Source organism: Labrus mixtus, chromosome 8 (assembly GCF_963584025.1).
Source record: "Labrus mixtus chromosome 8, fLabMix1.1, whole genome shotgun sequence".
NCBI classification, from domain to species: Eukaryota; Metazoa; Chordata; class Actinopteri; order Labriformes; family Labridae; genus Labrus; species Labrus mixtus.
The window spans coordinates 28,001,359-28,015,982 of NC_083619.1; the positions used below are offsets into that span (position 1 = coordinate 28,001,359).

The 14,624-nt window shown below is 43.3% G+C and overlaps 1 protein-coding gene across 4 annotated transcripts in view; it reads right to left on the reverse strand.

The window, feature by feature from the left end:
• Positions 1 to 12,652, reverse strand: part of larp4b (La ribonucleoprotein 4B) — a 45,636-nt gene extending 32,984 nt beyond the window's left edge. For all 4 annotated transcript variants that reach the window (XM_061043539.1, XM_061043537.1, XM_061043538.1 and 1 more), the window contains exons 1-2: positions 12,121 to 12,652; positions 3,036 to 3,169 (exon numbers count right to left, since the gene is read on the reverse strand). In XM_061043539.1, the coding sequence (XP_060899522.1) occupies positions 3,036 to 3,116 (81 nt within the window). In that variant the 5' untranslated portion in view covers positions 3,117 to 3,169; positions 12,121 to 12,652. The remainder of the gene's footprint in view (positions 1 to 3,035; positions 3,170 to 12,120) is intronic.
• Positions 12,653 to 14,624: the final 1,972 nt, after the last annotated feature.

The window sequence follows — 14,624 nt, forward strand, 5'->3', positions numbered from 1 at the left end:
CTGTAAACATTTAGTTGCCTCCGCAGATCATGCATTTACAAGAGCATGGCGAGTAAAGATTAACAGACATCAACCCTGTGGTCACTTTTCATGTCTTCCTGTAGTGACAGCGGAGAACACTAAAACTATTGACAGGTTGTTGCCAACGACTACAGCCTGTCTCCTGCTCTGAATCGACTCAATCTGGGTGCTTGCTCGAGCGAAATCAATCGTCTCGGGGAGATTGCAGGAGAGGCGATTGACATAATGTTTTGTGTCTTTGCCACAGACGTACGACTTCTTGTGGTCGTTTTAACGTTGTTCTGAAGGGTGAAGCCACGCCCCGCTGTTACACTTCAGACTGGAATTACCACCGCTACTTCAAAGTTTTTTAGTCAAACTTTTGTAGTCAGGGAACTTTTCTCCCATTGAAGTGATCAAACTAGAGAAGACTCTCATTTCACTTGAAGATAATCCTGTAGCTGCACCAGATGCAAAGCGTCATCAGCCCCCTGTTAACGGCCCCTAGTGGTCACAGACACACTCAAACGCCTCCAGTCCAGTCCAGAGCTATTTAATGCGGCCACAGTTCTCAGATAGTGAGATGCGCCCGGTCCGGCCTGGGGTGTTAAGGTTGGAGAAAATGCCCAAATGCTCTGAGGGAAATCTTTTCTGATAGTTTGAATCACCTCAATGCACAAACTGCAAAAGTCTGTGTGAGTGTGACGACACACTGGATCGCCCTCAGTAGTCTAATCAGTCAACATGATGGACAGCCTTCAAAATGAGCCACCATTGTTGAAAATATTTTTTTGCCTCGAGACCAGGATAGCTATAATTAGAGCATAACCAATGTTTCATATCATCTACTTAATGCTATTTTTAAACAATATGGGCTCATCAGAGATATATTGCTATATTAAAGAGGACATATTATACCCCTGTTCCATCTTTTTCAAACAGTCCCCTGTGGTCTATATGAAACATCTGTGCTGTGGTCAAAATATAACATGGATCAAGAACCAGAGGAGGTTTGTGACCCTGTATAAACCAGCTCTCTCAGAACGCTCTGTTTTGGTGTGTGTGTCTCTTTAAATGCAGTGCAAATTCACATTTCGTTGGTCAGTAGACACTCAGGTTACCTAAATATATGTTCGAAAACACTGTACAAGTGGATTTTTCAGAATATGTCCCCTTTAAAACTTTTTTCTACGACAGGTCATGCAGGAAACAACGCCTGGGCTGATGTTATTTTTCCATCAAAGCACAGAACGACTTGATAGTTTACAATCCTCTCAGCAGCACTGTCTGCAGCAGAGCATCACAGCTGAGCAGAGCTAAAATTGGTTTACAGAGCTAATTATAGTCAATAATAATGTTTAATGAAGTAATCTGTTTAAGGAAAGAAGCTGACTAAGGACTACTGTGTTGTCAGAATCTGTTAAAGTCTACATCTTAGAGTTAGAGCGTCTAAATCTTTACTGCTGCCTCACTGCACCCAAAGATGTACTACTACAGTTAACTCTGCGCTTTAATCTCTGAGAAGGACCAAAATGTAATTCCTGCGATCGATACAAACACCTCTGGCTTCATGAAAAGAGAGAAATAAAATCAGGTCATGGATTATTAAGTTACGAGAGCTTCATCTTCCTCGGCCTCGTGTTTCTTTACGAGGCATTTCTCTATTCTAAACAATCAGCAGGAGAAATCAACACCAGCCAAAAGCAGGCCGAGGCTGGTCGTCAGCCTGGGTGTTGGCAGGGAGCTAACCTGTACGTGGGATAACACATGGAGGACTGGTGAGCAAAATGTGGGGGGGCGGGGGCTCAAGCCACTCTGGCTGATCACCAAAACCAAAGAGTAAAATCAGTGAAGATAAAGACACAGGGCCTCATTCACCAACCATTCTTAAGAACAAGTTTGTTCTTATTACGTCCTACTTTTGAAGATTCTGGGGTCCACCGATAGTTTCTTCAGCCAACAAACAGATTCTAATGTTCTCCAGCTACAAGGAGGAAGAGTAGCTTCCCTCTCCCACCAGTCTTAATCAGTGAGTGGCGGTATGCACGTAGTTGGTTTGCAAATCCGCCAAGAAGAAGAAAGAAGAATCAACCATGGCAGCCACCAACGTCATCAAATGGGCGACATTTGTTTTTTCCATCCTTCTAATGTGGATGTTTTTATCATTTCTGAGACGCCAACAATGACCCTCTTCTTACTTCCACATATACCGTGCAGCTGAGAGAATGAAATTGGGCCCGAGGCTGCACAGATACGACATCATGAAAGCTTCCCACTTCCTTCCCCGGTTAACAAAAAAATGGAATACCAATTATTGGGTAATTGAAGATTGCTAAGAAAGAGGCAATAAACTGAATATTCAAGATGAATAAAAAGGGTGTCCTGGTTACAATAAACCAAACAGATTCCCTTAATAAAAACTGGAATATCAGGAGGTAAGGAATGTCTGAATGGTTCTTCTGTGATTTTGAATTGTTTGTTTTAGTTATTTTTCTACATTTTCTATTCTAATATTTCTTTTTTTCCCTCTGACATGATGCTTTTGATGTTGTGTGAAGCACTTTGAATTGCCTTGTTGTTGAAATGTGCGACATAAATAAACTTGCCTTTGAGCACGGTTGCGTTCACATCTCCCGTACTCGAGCGCACCTGAATCGAGCCCGAGACCTGTACAAGCGTACCGCACTCGAGCACTACGCTTGTGTTCACACTAGGGATCAATTGAACCAGACTTTGTGTTCAAGTGTACTCGGCTTCTGTCTAGGGTCCCTTATGTGAAATCCCCCCCCCCCCCTTATTTAGCAGTGATGCTAACTGCCTAGCATTTTTTTCTAATATGATTAATATGCATGAAAACATAATAGTTCAAGAAGATTCTTCTGATGTATTTCTCAAACTAAAACATCAAAAAGGACGTCAGAAGAGTTTGGGGATCTCTCTGAAAAAGATCCCAAAGGAATCCAGATTTGTTTTAAAGCAGGGTGGATCATCATGAGGATTTTGTAAAAACATGTGTGTGTGCTGGTAACACTCACCAAATGAGAGTTCTCTTTTGCCTCTTGCACTTGCTGCACCTGTGGTTCAGCTACAACTTTCGTGTCCTGGTCAGAAGTCATGAGCCGTCTGCTTCTTGGCTCCTCAGGGAGAAGTCTCTGTGTCACCAAGTAAGCTACAGGGGGGGGGCAGAGGGGACAAACAAGTTAGATTCACCAGTGGATGTTGATCGCATAACTGTGGCATATTATCAGTTGTTACACGTGTGCGCTGGAAAAGGCGAGAGGGCTTTGTCCGATAGTGACTTCACAAAAAGCCTGTTGAGGAGCGCTGACCTCTAAAAAACATCACACAGACAGAACATGCTTTTATTTTGAAGAAATTTCACTTTTTTATGCCTGTGAAAGTACAGAATGATTCATGTTGAAGGTAAAAACATTTCAAGAGCTAGAATTCTTAAAGGTCCCATATTCTGCCTTTTCTGGTTTTATATGCTCTTTAGTGTGTTTTCCAAGTGTCCTGTGCATGTTTAGACACATCTATGTGCAAAAATTCAAAGTCTGCGTAAACGCGGCTTCTCCTACGTCCTCCTGTTAGCTGTAGCATTAGCCGCATGTAACGCTCGTGACGTCTTGTCAGTGTGATATCACTGATCTAAGCCCATTGGTTCGTTGTGGCAAGCCCAGCAGCTCATGTTGCCCGCCCATTAAATTTCTGTGGCACACCCACGATATGCTGTAGCCTGCGGTAGCACAGTAGTGCTAAGGTGCTAATGTTTTTGCTCCCCTCAGACGGAGCCAAAGTGGCTGCATTCCCAATATGGTAAAAGGGGCGGGACATTTCCGATAACTCTGCTGAGCGACTGACCAATTACGGCAGAGCCGACAGGCCGACCAATCAGATCAGACTTGGCAAACGTGGGGACTCTGAACGTGGGCACTTCAGAGCCTTAGAGAGAGAGTCAGAAGCGAGCCGGTGCATGGAGCGACAGCACATGAAAACAGACACTTTTTTCAACTTCAGCTATTGTGAACATACTTTAGTAGGTACATAGATTAAATATATGAACCCAAAAAAGGGCAGAATATGGGCTCTTTAAATCAGCTACATCTCACCCAACAGATTTGATAGTTTATTCATTGCACAGAGCGTGCCAGCAGCGTCACTACTCTCTGCTCCGTTTCAAATACGCTGCGAGTCTATTTTAGGACGGAGCTCGCTGCAGGCACACGTCAAGCTAGACAGAATAGAACGACCCGGACAGGAAGTCAGGCAAGGAAACACACAGAGCGTCCAGTCAATTTCAAAATAAAACACAATATACAGACTCCATTGAGTTTCCATCACTTTAGCAACATTAAATCAAAACAGGCAGCGATGTGTCCTGTGATGCGTGTACAGCTGATCATGGCTGCGCTCACGTTCCAGAAACGGAGCCAGTAGGGCAGGGCGCTCACAGGCCGCAGGGCGCTCAGAGTATGTGGAAAGTGGGAGTAAGGGAGTTTGGTAAAAACAGGTATCACAGGGGTTTTAATTGGACTGGGGACAAACTACGACTGGCTTATAATGGGTTTCATGAAAAACACTTTTTTATAAAGTTACGCCTTAAGGACAGCATTCTTCTGCGTACCATAGTAATATATCAGTGCACATCGCAGTTCAAATGTTTTCTTAATCGTCCGCCATGTCATGTGAAAATCTGTGTCCGTCTCAAAGTCTTATATCTGCCCCGATTTAAAGGAAGAATGTGCAACATATCACACATAAATAAATCATAAACCCAGTCTATCCTGTGTAAATGTGTCTCTGAGTCATGACTGTCTACAATGAGGGAGAAGCTCGAGTCCCGCTGGCTGTGTTGTTGTCAGAGCCGTGTTTACATGGACGGGACGGCCGGCTCCTCCCCTTGTGTATAAAAGCTGTTTTAGTCAAGAACTAGAGAGAAGAAGAAGAACATACTCACTGATTATTTGAATATCACATAAGTGTTTTAGAGCATGCAATGTGAAGCTACAAGTTAACTAAAGAGCGCTAACGTTAGCATGCTAACACAACGATGCAGGACACAGGTGACTGCAGCTCGAGCAAAGGACAATGTTGTCCTCCGCTTGAGCTTAATGTTGTTTAATTATGGTACAATCCATCTGATAACTCCTTCATGTGAACTCGAGTGGAGTGGGGTTGGAGGTGTGTCTCTGGAGGAGAGCGGAGGCTTAAGTATGGAAACAGCAGTTTGTTTTGGTTTCATGCTGGAGCTCAAGGGGGCGACATCTACTGGATCAAAAAGTTGCACATTCTTCCTTTAAAGAGATATCAAACTGATTCAAAATCTTAGCTCTGTGGGTCATGTTCGATACTGTGTAACCTCTAAATGGAGACATTTTTCCAGACTCTATCCAAGCTTTGTACTAGACAAATATTGTGTGCCTGTTGGACCAAGTTGTCAACATCATTTAATCTTTAAGGCAGCAGCGGTGACAGTCCCTCAGGCTGATCACTGCTGCTGAATCCCACCTCAACGTCAAACATTGACAGAGATTTAAAAAAAAAAAAAGGGAGGAGTGCCCCACCGAGTCTAAACATCTCTGGAAACACCTTCTTTTCTGTCCCGTTGGAGCCATTTGTAAAGCAGTGATAATCCCCCACCCACCCACCCCCACAACAATCGGGTGCCTGTCTGTGACACGGGCCCTCGCTGTGTTTGCATACAAAGCAGAAAAAGAATGGCATGGCTGTAAAATGGGTGACCTTTGATCCACATACTTGTTCCTATACATGCCCTGTGTGTGTGTGTGTGTGTGTGTGTGTGTGTGTGTGTGTGTGTGTGTGTGTGTGTGTGTGTCATGACACTGCAATGAATGGGGCTTAACACAACTCTCCATCAATACCAGTCAGCTATCAAAACAGCTGCTGTGTGATAAACATTGATAAACACTGATAAACGTTGGACTTAAAACCTGTTTGCCAACTTAAGTCTACCTTTAACTTCTGTGACTTGTGTGGGCGTTTTCTTCGGCCACACAATGACGACAGCAAACAATAGGAATACCAGGCGGCACTGATACGTTGAGTAAACATGCGTCAGACGTTTTGAAGCAGATTTAGGGCTTTGATTTTTTACGGTGTCATTCACTTTGGCACAGTCCACAAACCTACATCCTAATCTGCTGCACATCCTTACACAGTTAGCCGTGTTTTAGGAAACATTTAACTTTTAGTGTGTGAGCTTAGTTCACCAGAGCACGATATTGCATCTGTCTGCTCATGTCGCCGGTACGCTGGTATCCAAAGCCAAAGTGCTAAGTTAAATCCTGGTTGTATATATTCCCATTCTTAGTTTTGATATTTTTAGTGCTTATTTACTTTGTATTTAATATTATATTGTGTTTAGATTTGCTAACATTGTGTTTGGATAACCTGCTGCTGTAACGCCACAATTTCCCAGTTTGGGATCAATCAAGTAATTCTATTCTATATATTTTCACATATGCACTCCTGAAAATATCTAGATAATTTCAGGAGGACTGCTCTGGATTTTCTCCTGACCTGGCTGTTCACACATGCACCTCACAGCTGGAGACTAAAAAGAACCATGCGGAAGAAGCGGAAGAAGCAACAGAGTCCGCTATGAGACGCTATAATGAGAATATTTGCCTTTTATATCAATGCTAAGTGTAGTGTAACAGAATCACAAAATCAACACCTCCCACTCGCTCGAGGGGAATTCTCCGGAGAATATCCTGCTGCGTTCTCACATCAGCTCACTCGGACTTGCTGCGGAAAAAATCTGTCTGACAGGAGAAACTCAGTGAATTTTAAATTACCCGTTCGGCAAACAAAAGGTAATTTGGTTTGCAGCATGTTGCTAAGCACCACCAGCTTTAAGTCGTCTCCGCAGGTTATCATGAACGTCCATGCTAAAAGTGATTCTGCATTGCTCCGGTTGGTGTGCCAGTTTAACCTGGTGCAGCCTACATACGACTTTATCTCCATTTTCTAGATCAAAACACTGCTGCTCCTACGAGATGTTATCCGTTCACTGTGCTCGTTTACATCCAGGTAGTAGAGTCAGGAGGAGAAGGCCCATTTTGAGCTACAAACCAGCCTACGGCTACAGCCCCAGCTAGTGGCCGGGGGGGGGTGCGTTACAGTTTGAGCACAACTTTTGACTTGCATTGAGGGCCAGCTAATAAAAGTATTAATAATCTTTTAAATTACTTATTCCGGTTCCTTCTAGAAGTGTTGTAGTACACAAAATCGGTTTGGTCTTGAGACAACTTTTTGAAGGTTTCAGACTCAGACTTGGCAAACTCCGGATTTTAAACCAAGACCAATCAAGACCCCCCATTGATGGGCTATTTATGCCCCGGTTATGGTCGTAGCCTTCCCGGTGTTACAGTCTAAGTGAGTGGCATGCCTGCTGCACATAAAATGATGATTGTGATATGATATCTATGGTTCATGGTCCTGGTCTTGACTTGGTCTCGCTCCCTAAATGTCTTGTTCTTGTCTTTTTCTCTGAGCACTCTGGTCTCGAGTATGTCTTGGTCTCAGTTAGTTTGGTCTTGATTACAACACTACCAGCTAGCAAGGGTGACGTCGTTAAAACAGTGTATTCTGCAAGTCAAGCACATCCCTAATCAAGACTTGTACTGATGTTAAAAACCAGAAACCGGTCAGGATTTAAAACCTGACAGGAAATCTGTAAAAGTATTAATCCGCGATTAAAATCCTACTTATTTGATTCTGAAAAACTAACAGTTCAGATCTCCATTTTTTTCCACAAGCAAGTTACAACAACATGCCCACCACACTGCAGGAAGAGGGGAAAAAAACAGAACTGTAATTTAACAATTCTTGGTATTTTTATGTGGCGACAGGGCCGAGGATAATCACGAGACTCTCTACAATGTTTTCAATGCAGTTGCTCTCGCTTGATGTCATGAAAAAAAGGCTGACCCTGGTCACAGTACATGTCATTTCCTCTGCTGATTCAGTGACTCAATCACAGCGTCTAGACGAGGCCAGAACCAAAACACACGCTCTGCTCGGTGCTCCCTCCTCATCCGGCACCTTCCACTGTCTCGTTTCCTCCCTGCGTGATCAATAGAGGTGATTTATGACCCTAATGTTACTCTGTTGTTCCAAAATAAGCCTGTCAGACCCCACCACTGAAATATGCAACAGAGGGGGGGCAAGGGGTTTATTTTTAAATCAGCAGGTTACTGCCTGGTGGAGGATGGTGAACAGGCATCTTACACATCCATGTGGAAGTGTTGAACCTGAGTTTATCTCCATCCAACAGGCCGCAAATACGGCTAATTTTAGAGATGCAATACCAAACTAAATATGGTAATCGTGCGCTGTTCATACATGTTCCATATGTAATAGATATGTGTGCTCTCAGTTGGGGGGCAGCACAGCATGAAATAGTCCCTGTGTTATTTATTTGTCAGCCACCATGTGCACCTCCAGACACACACCTCCAACCCCTCTCCACTCGCATTCACACGAAGAAGTTATCAATTAGAAAGCACCATAATTAAGCACCATTAAGCGCAAGCGGGGGTCACAAATTGTCCTTTGCTCGAGCTGTAATCGCCTGTGTCCTGCATTGTTGTGTTAGCATGCTAATGTTAGCGCTCTTTAGTTAGCTCGTAGCTTCACATTTCATGTAAACTGACACAGAATGAGCGTGATCTAAAAACTCTTACTAACATCCAAATAATCAGTGAGTATGTTCTTCTTCTTCTCTCTAGTTCTTGACTAAAACAGCTTTTATACACAAGGGGAGGAGCCGGCCGTCCCGTCCATGTAAACACGGCTCTGACAACAACACAGCCAGCGGGACTCGAGCTTCTCCCTCATTGTAGACAGTCATGACTCAGAGACACATTTACACAGGACAGACTGGATTGATGTGTAACATGTCGCACATTCTTCTTTCAAAATGATTCTGCAACGGTGAATATTGGCGTCCCAGTGTGTGACATGTTGCCTTACGGCGTTGCAGAAGCACAAAAGAGCACGGCAGAGCGGGAGCTTCACACACACACACACACACACACAGCACTGTGCTTCCCTGATCCCGTCTGAACCGTATATAGAGGGAGGATCACTCCATCACGCCTCGGTGACATTCATATCGAAGGAGAGACGTCACAGGGACGTAAATATCACGCCTTGAAACGGCAGTTTGGACGGTGCTTTGGCCTGTCCCTCTTCACCCTCCCCCGCCTCTCTCCCTCTCTGAGCACAACAAAATACACAGATGTATAGGGCTGTCACGGTAACCGCACGGTAAGTCACCTCACCCCACATAACGCTCAGACGGACACACCGGCAGCTGCACTGGAACCTAAAACCAAATGTAACTCCGCCCCTTTGTTAACGTCTCGACTTTCAGTTAATATGAAAAAAGGAGAACCAGCTGATTTAGAAGATGCCAAAAAGATCTGAGTGAAACACCTCACCTCGCAAAGAGGCCGAGTGTGTGGCCTGCAAGATTATTACGACTTTTACTTTTTTTATTGTTTTCTTAACAACAATGCAGTGACGATCAGCGACAGAGATAAACGTTTCACTACACAGAGCAATGTGCATGCCCACACACACACACACACACACACACTACACACTACACACACACACACACACACACACAGCTGAATTACAGCACTGTCATGGCAGCAACAGTTAGAACCATGACAGGTCGTTTCTTAAAACCTGTACAGAACGATTTGGCTACAGGATACATAACGACCGGCTGAGTACTTACTACATGAGAAAACGGGCTCAGCTGACCCAGAACTCAGTGAAGTCTGTATCAACGCGTGCGTATCAGAGGTCATACCTGTAGCTGCCGTAACAACGAGAGTGTTTGACACTTATTATCAAATAAGTAAAAGTCACAATCTAATTAATCTTACGGGGCAAGTTTCTGACCCCTGATTCACAAACAAATGTGCTTAATATATAAATAAAAGAGGTGGGGGGTGGGCGTGCGATAATACCGCACTACTGAGCCACCTTTGATCGCCGTGGTGACAGCCCTACACCTGTATGTACTTTGTTATGCAGGTAAGGAAAAAGAAATGTGTGAAGCGTTTCTATGTGGACGACGTGCATCTCACCCAGCTTTAAAATACAGCAGCAAAGATTTCAAGACTTTTAGAAGTAAATAATTCAATAAATAAAAAAGCACAAAGGACAATAATCAACAAAACACTGCAGAGGTAATAGTCTATAGTTCTCCAAACGGACGGCCCGGGGTTTGAATCCGACCTGCGGTTCCTTTCCCTGCATGTCACTCCCCACTCTCTCTCTTCATGATTTCTGACTCTATCGACCGTCCTGTCTCTCGGGCAGCAGTATCTCAGTCTGTAGGGAAATGTCTGACTCCGACCTGAGGCTCATCTCTATCTCTCTCTCTGAGTTCTGACTCTATCCCCTGTCCTATCGCCAAATAAAACCGTAAAGAAAACAAGTAACTTAGATTCATTTTCAAGTTGGGGCAGCGGCCCTGCGGAGCCACACAAATTTGAATATCATAGCACAGGTGTTCACCGCTTCAGAGTCCTCTGAGTTTGTTCCTGAGTACTGAAAAGAGCGACTTAATGCCTGTTTGTAAATGTGACAACTAAAAGATTCATTAGAAAAACATGTCAACATGAAAACAACGTCCTTAAAGCAAAAGAAGAGAAAGCATGAGTGGATATAACTAAAGTGTAAACAACAGTTTCAGCAGACTTATAACAGAATGAGCAGTTTGATACGACTTCAAGATAAGCCCTTCACAACCTGGCTCCCCCCCTACCTGTCTCACCTCCTCCCCCTACCTGTCTCACCTCCTCCACCGACACACTCTCAGGTCTGCAGATGCAAGCCTCCTGCCCCCCCCCCTGCAGGACCAACCTTCGGTCCTGCAGGGGGGGGGGGGGGGGGGGGGGGACAGGAGGTTTCTCCATTGCTGCTCCCACCCTCTGGAAGTCACTCCCAAAAACCATCAGAGACTCCCCCCACACTCACCTCCTTCAAGAAATCCCTCAAAACTCACCTCTTCATCACTGCCTACAACCACTAACCCCCCCCCCCCCCCCCCCCCCACATTAGAATAGAATTACTTTATTGATCCCAAACTGGGAAATTGTGGCGTTACAGCAGCAGGTTATCCAAACACACAATATGAGTAAAAAAACACAATATAATATTAAATACAAAGTAAATAAACACTAAAAATATCAAAACTAAGAATGAGAATATATACAACCAGGATTTAACTTACATTACTAGACTTAAATATGAAGATTAAATGTAAATGTGCATGAACAGAGTCATAAATGGTAGTAAATACTACCATTAAAGTACTAAAAGTAAGTTAAAGTAAAGTACTTCTTCTTTGTACTGTCCTCGTCGTTTTTTGTTTTTGTTTTATGGTTTTAGATTTTGTCAAAGCGTCTTTGGGTTCCTAGAAAAGCGCTATAAAAAAACAAATATATTATTATTATTGTTATGTATGTTTGTGTACAAGAAACCCCAGAAGTCACTCCTACACATCTATGGGACCATGAGCAGCCACAACTTCAACTGGACCCCCCCCCACCCCCGGCTCAAACAGTGTCATTATCACTGTACTCTTTACATGTCGGGGGGGTTTAAGGTCGACTTAAGTTGCCAAACACTGAAACCTAAACTGCAGACGCATTGCAGGAGTATTGAGCAGCTGACAGAGCCGAGCAGGACTGCAGCTCAACATGCTGAGAGGCTGCATGACTCTGACACATCAACAGCTTTCATGCAAAACTACAAATCTGTCTAAAAGATCAAGACAGTGAAATCAACCCCCCATCTCCCCTCCTCCTCTTTGCACGGTGTTGTGTCCCAGAGAAAAAGTTGGAGGAGCAGCAGCAGCAGCAGCCATGTCTGGTTAGCTGGCTTGCAGCAACATCCAATGAAAGATGGCGACCTCCGGCGTGATTTCGCGGATTCCCCCAACCCCCCCTCCCTCCCTCCCTCCCCCCCCGATTCCTTTTGAATCAGTCTAATATTCAGTTAGCAGACAAGCTAAATAAAACATCACAAAGCAGATGACCCCCAGCGTCCTAACACCTTGAGTTTGGTACTCACCTGTCACTCACTGCGCGGCGATGCAAACACTGAGGAGGTGAGAGGAGGGCTGCGGCCTTCACTCAGGCTATATGCGCAGGGTGTTAGCTAGCAGCTAGCTTTGTAACAACCGGCTTACAGCTCAAAAACCTCACCGCAGATACTCTTCAGATTACAGCGGGGGGGAAAGAGTCACAACAAGCTTCAATGTAATGACGAAAACAACGCCCCCGAAACTGTCCGCAAAAAAACAAACTGGCTCCCCGAGCTAGTTAGCAAAGTGAGCTAGCTCAGTTAGCTCGACTATCAACTTTGTGCAGCTCGATGGATCTGGATTTCGACTGGTCGACCGCAGGCTCTACGGGGAGGGTGAGTCACGGAAAAGAAAGCGACCGAGAAAACCCCCTGAAACTGAGAAATGTACGTTTATTTCGTCTGAAACCGTCCGATCGATCAAACACTCGTTACGGCTAAAGATGAGCGAGAAGGGGGGATTTCGGAATGGAGAAGTCGCCGTTTCCTTTCCCTTTCGTGTGCAAGCACAAAGATCGTCTATGTTACAGCCGATGAAGCGCTGAAGACAAAAGGACTACAAAAAAAGTTTTTTTTTTAGTGTTAAGCGTCACAAGATGTATCCGACTAACTCTACGGAAGTCGATTAGGGCCTGACATGATTAGAAATAAATAATAAGAGGAAGGTTTTTTTGGTCCATTATGCACTTCGAGAAACAAGTAGACATGTCGAGAATTAAGTGGAAAACTCGTGACAGGATAAGTAAAAAAAAAATGAGAAAAAAGTTGAGATACAATTTTGGAAATAAAGTGGGAATCGCAATAAAAATTGTAAAATGTCGAGAATAAAGTTAAAATACAATTTTGAGAATAAAGTCGGAATATCCGGGGAGAAGTCGAATGGTTCGAGAATAAAGTAAAGAAATAGAATTTCAGCAAATTTCGACTGAAGCCTATCTTCTTATTCTATGAAATAAATTCGAGGGGTCAGACATGAGAAATAAATAATAAGAGGAGCAAGATTTTTTTTTTTACATTATGCAATTCGAGAAACAAGTAGAAATGTCGAGAATTAAGTGGAAAAATCGTGACAGGATAAGTAAAAAAAATTAGAAAAAAGTTGAGATACAATTGTGAAAATAAACTTGAAATGTTGAGAAAAATATTAAAATGTTGAGAATAAAGTTAAAAAACAATTTCGAGGTAGAAGGTAGGAGTTGAATGGTCAAGGATAAAGCAAAAACATTTAATTTCAGTAAAATTTGACTTTCAACTGAAGCTTATCTTCTTCTATAAAATGAAGTCGAAGGGGCCAGACGTGAGAAATAAATAATATGAGGAGGAAGGTTTTTTTCCCCATGATCCACCTTTAGTAAAAATATTGAGAGACAAAAAGTCGAAAATTTGAGATTAAATTTGTGATATACAGCTGTGAGAATAAAGTCCAAATGTGGAGAAGAAAAGAAAGTAAAACGATCAAGAATGAACTAGAAAAGTTGAAGTATTTTGGGGTAAAGTTGAAATGTCGAGAATAAAGTTCAGATACAATTTTGAGAATAAAGTCAAAATATCAAAGGAAAAAGTCGAAATGTTGAGACTATTGTTTTTAAATTTTATGGAAGACGAGTAGGGCCAGGTATTAGAAATAAATAATGAAAGGAGGAAGATTTTTCTACATTATTTATTTGGAATTAAGTGGCAATGAAGTGGACCATATTTCTCCTATCGTAACTTTGCTGGACATCATTTTAATAAAGATATTACATATTTTTCCTTGTTAGCACTAGTTCCCATTATTTTTCAGAAGAAGAATTAAAAAAAATAGTATAGCTTTATTTAAATTCACCCAAGGAATAGATTTAGTGTATATTTATCTAAACTCTGGGACGCAAGAGAAGAAAAAAACAAGCGCTTCTTTCTGATTCGAAGTGAGAGCTCTTCGTCTTCTTCCTATCTCTGGTGCAGCACTGAACCCGGAGCTGTCACACAGAGCCTGAGGTCCCGCCCCTCTCACTCCTCCTCCTCCCTCGCTCTCACAGCGGGCCGCCCTGATTGGCCGAGACAAGCAGTGGGCGCACGCGGAGCCACTCGTGATCGGCGGGAGTGGGCGTGGTCGTGTGACCAAGGCAACCACTGATTGGCTGTTTCTTTATCAGCGCGGATCACAACAAATATGGAGTCCAGTCGTGTCCGCGTTGGGAGGCGTTTTTTACTTTCAATTAATCCAAATGATTAGTTTTATTGGCTCCTCTCTCATGTTTAAAGGAAAATTCAGAATGTTTTTTGTTTTTCTGCCTAATTTAACAACCAAAGCCAGTCCTAAATTAAATCTCCAAATAAGAAATAAGTGTAACTACAGGATGTTTAGTGTCCTCTCCCCCTGTGCCACAGACCACAGACCAGTTCTGCAGAGGCTCTCTGAAGTTGTAGGCCAGTGATTACCAACTGGCGGGCTAAATCCGGCCCCCTAAAGCGTCCATCTGGCCTCAAGAATATAATTTAATTTAAAAAAT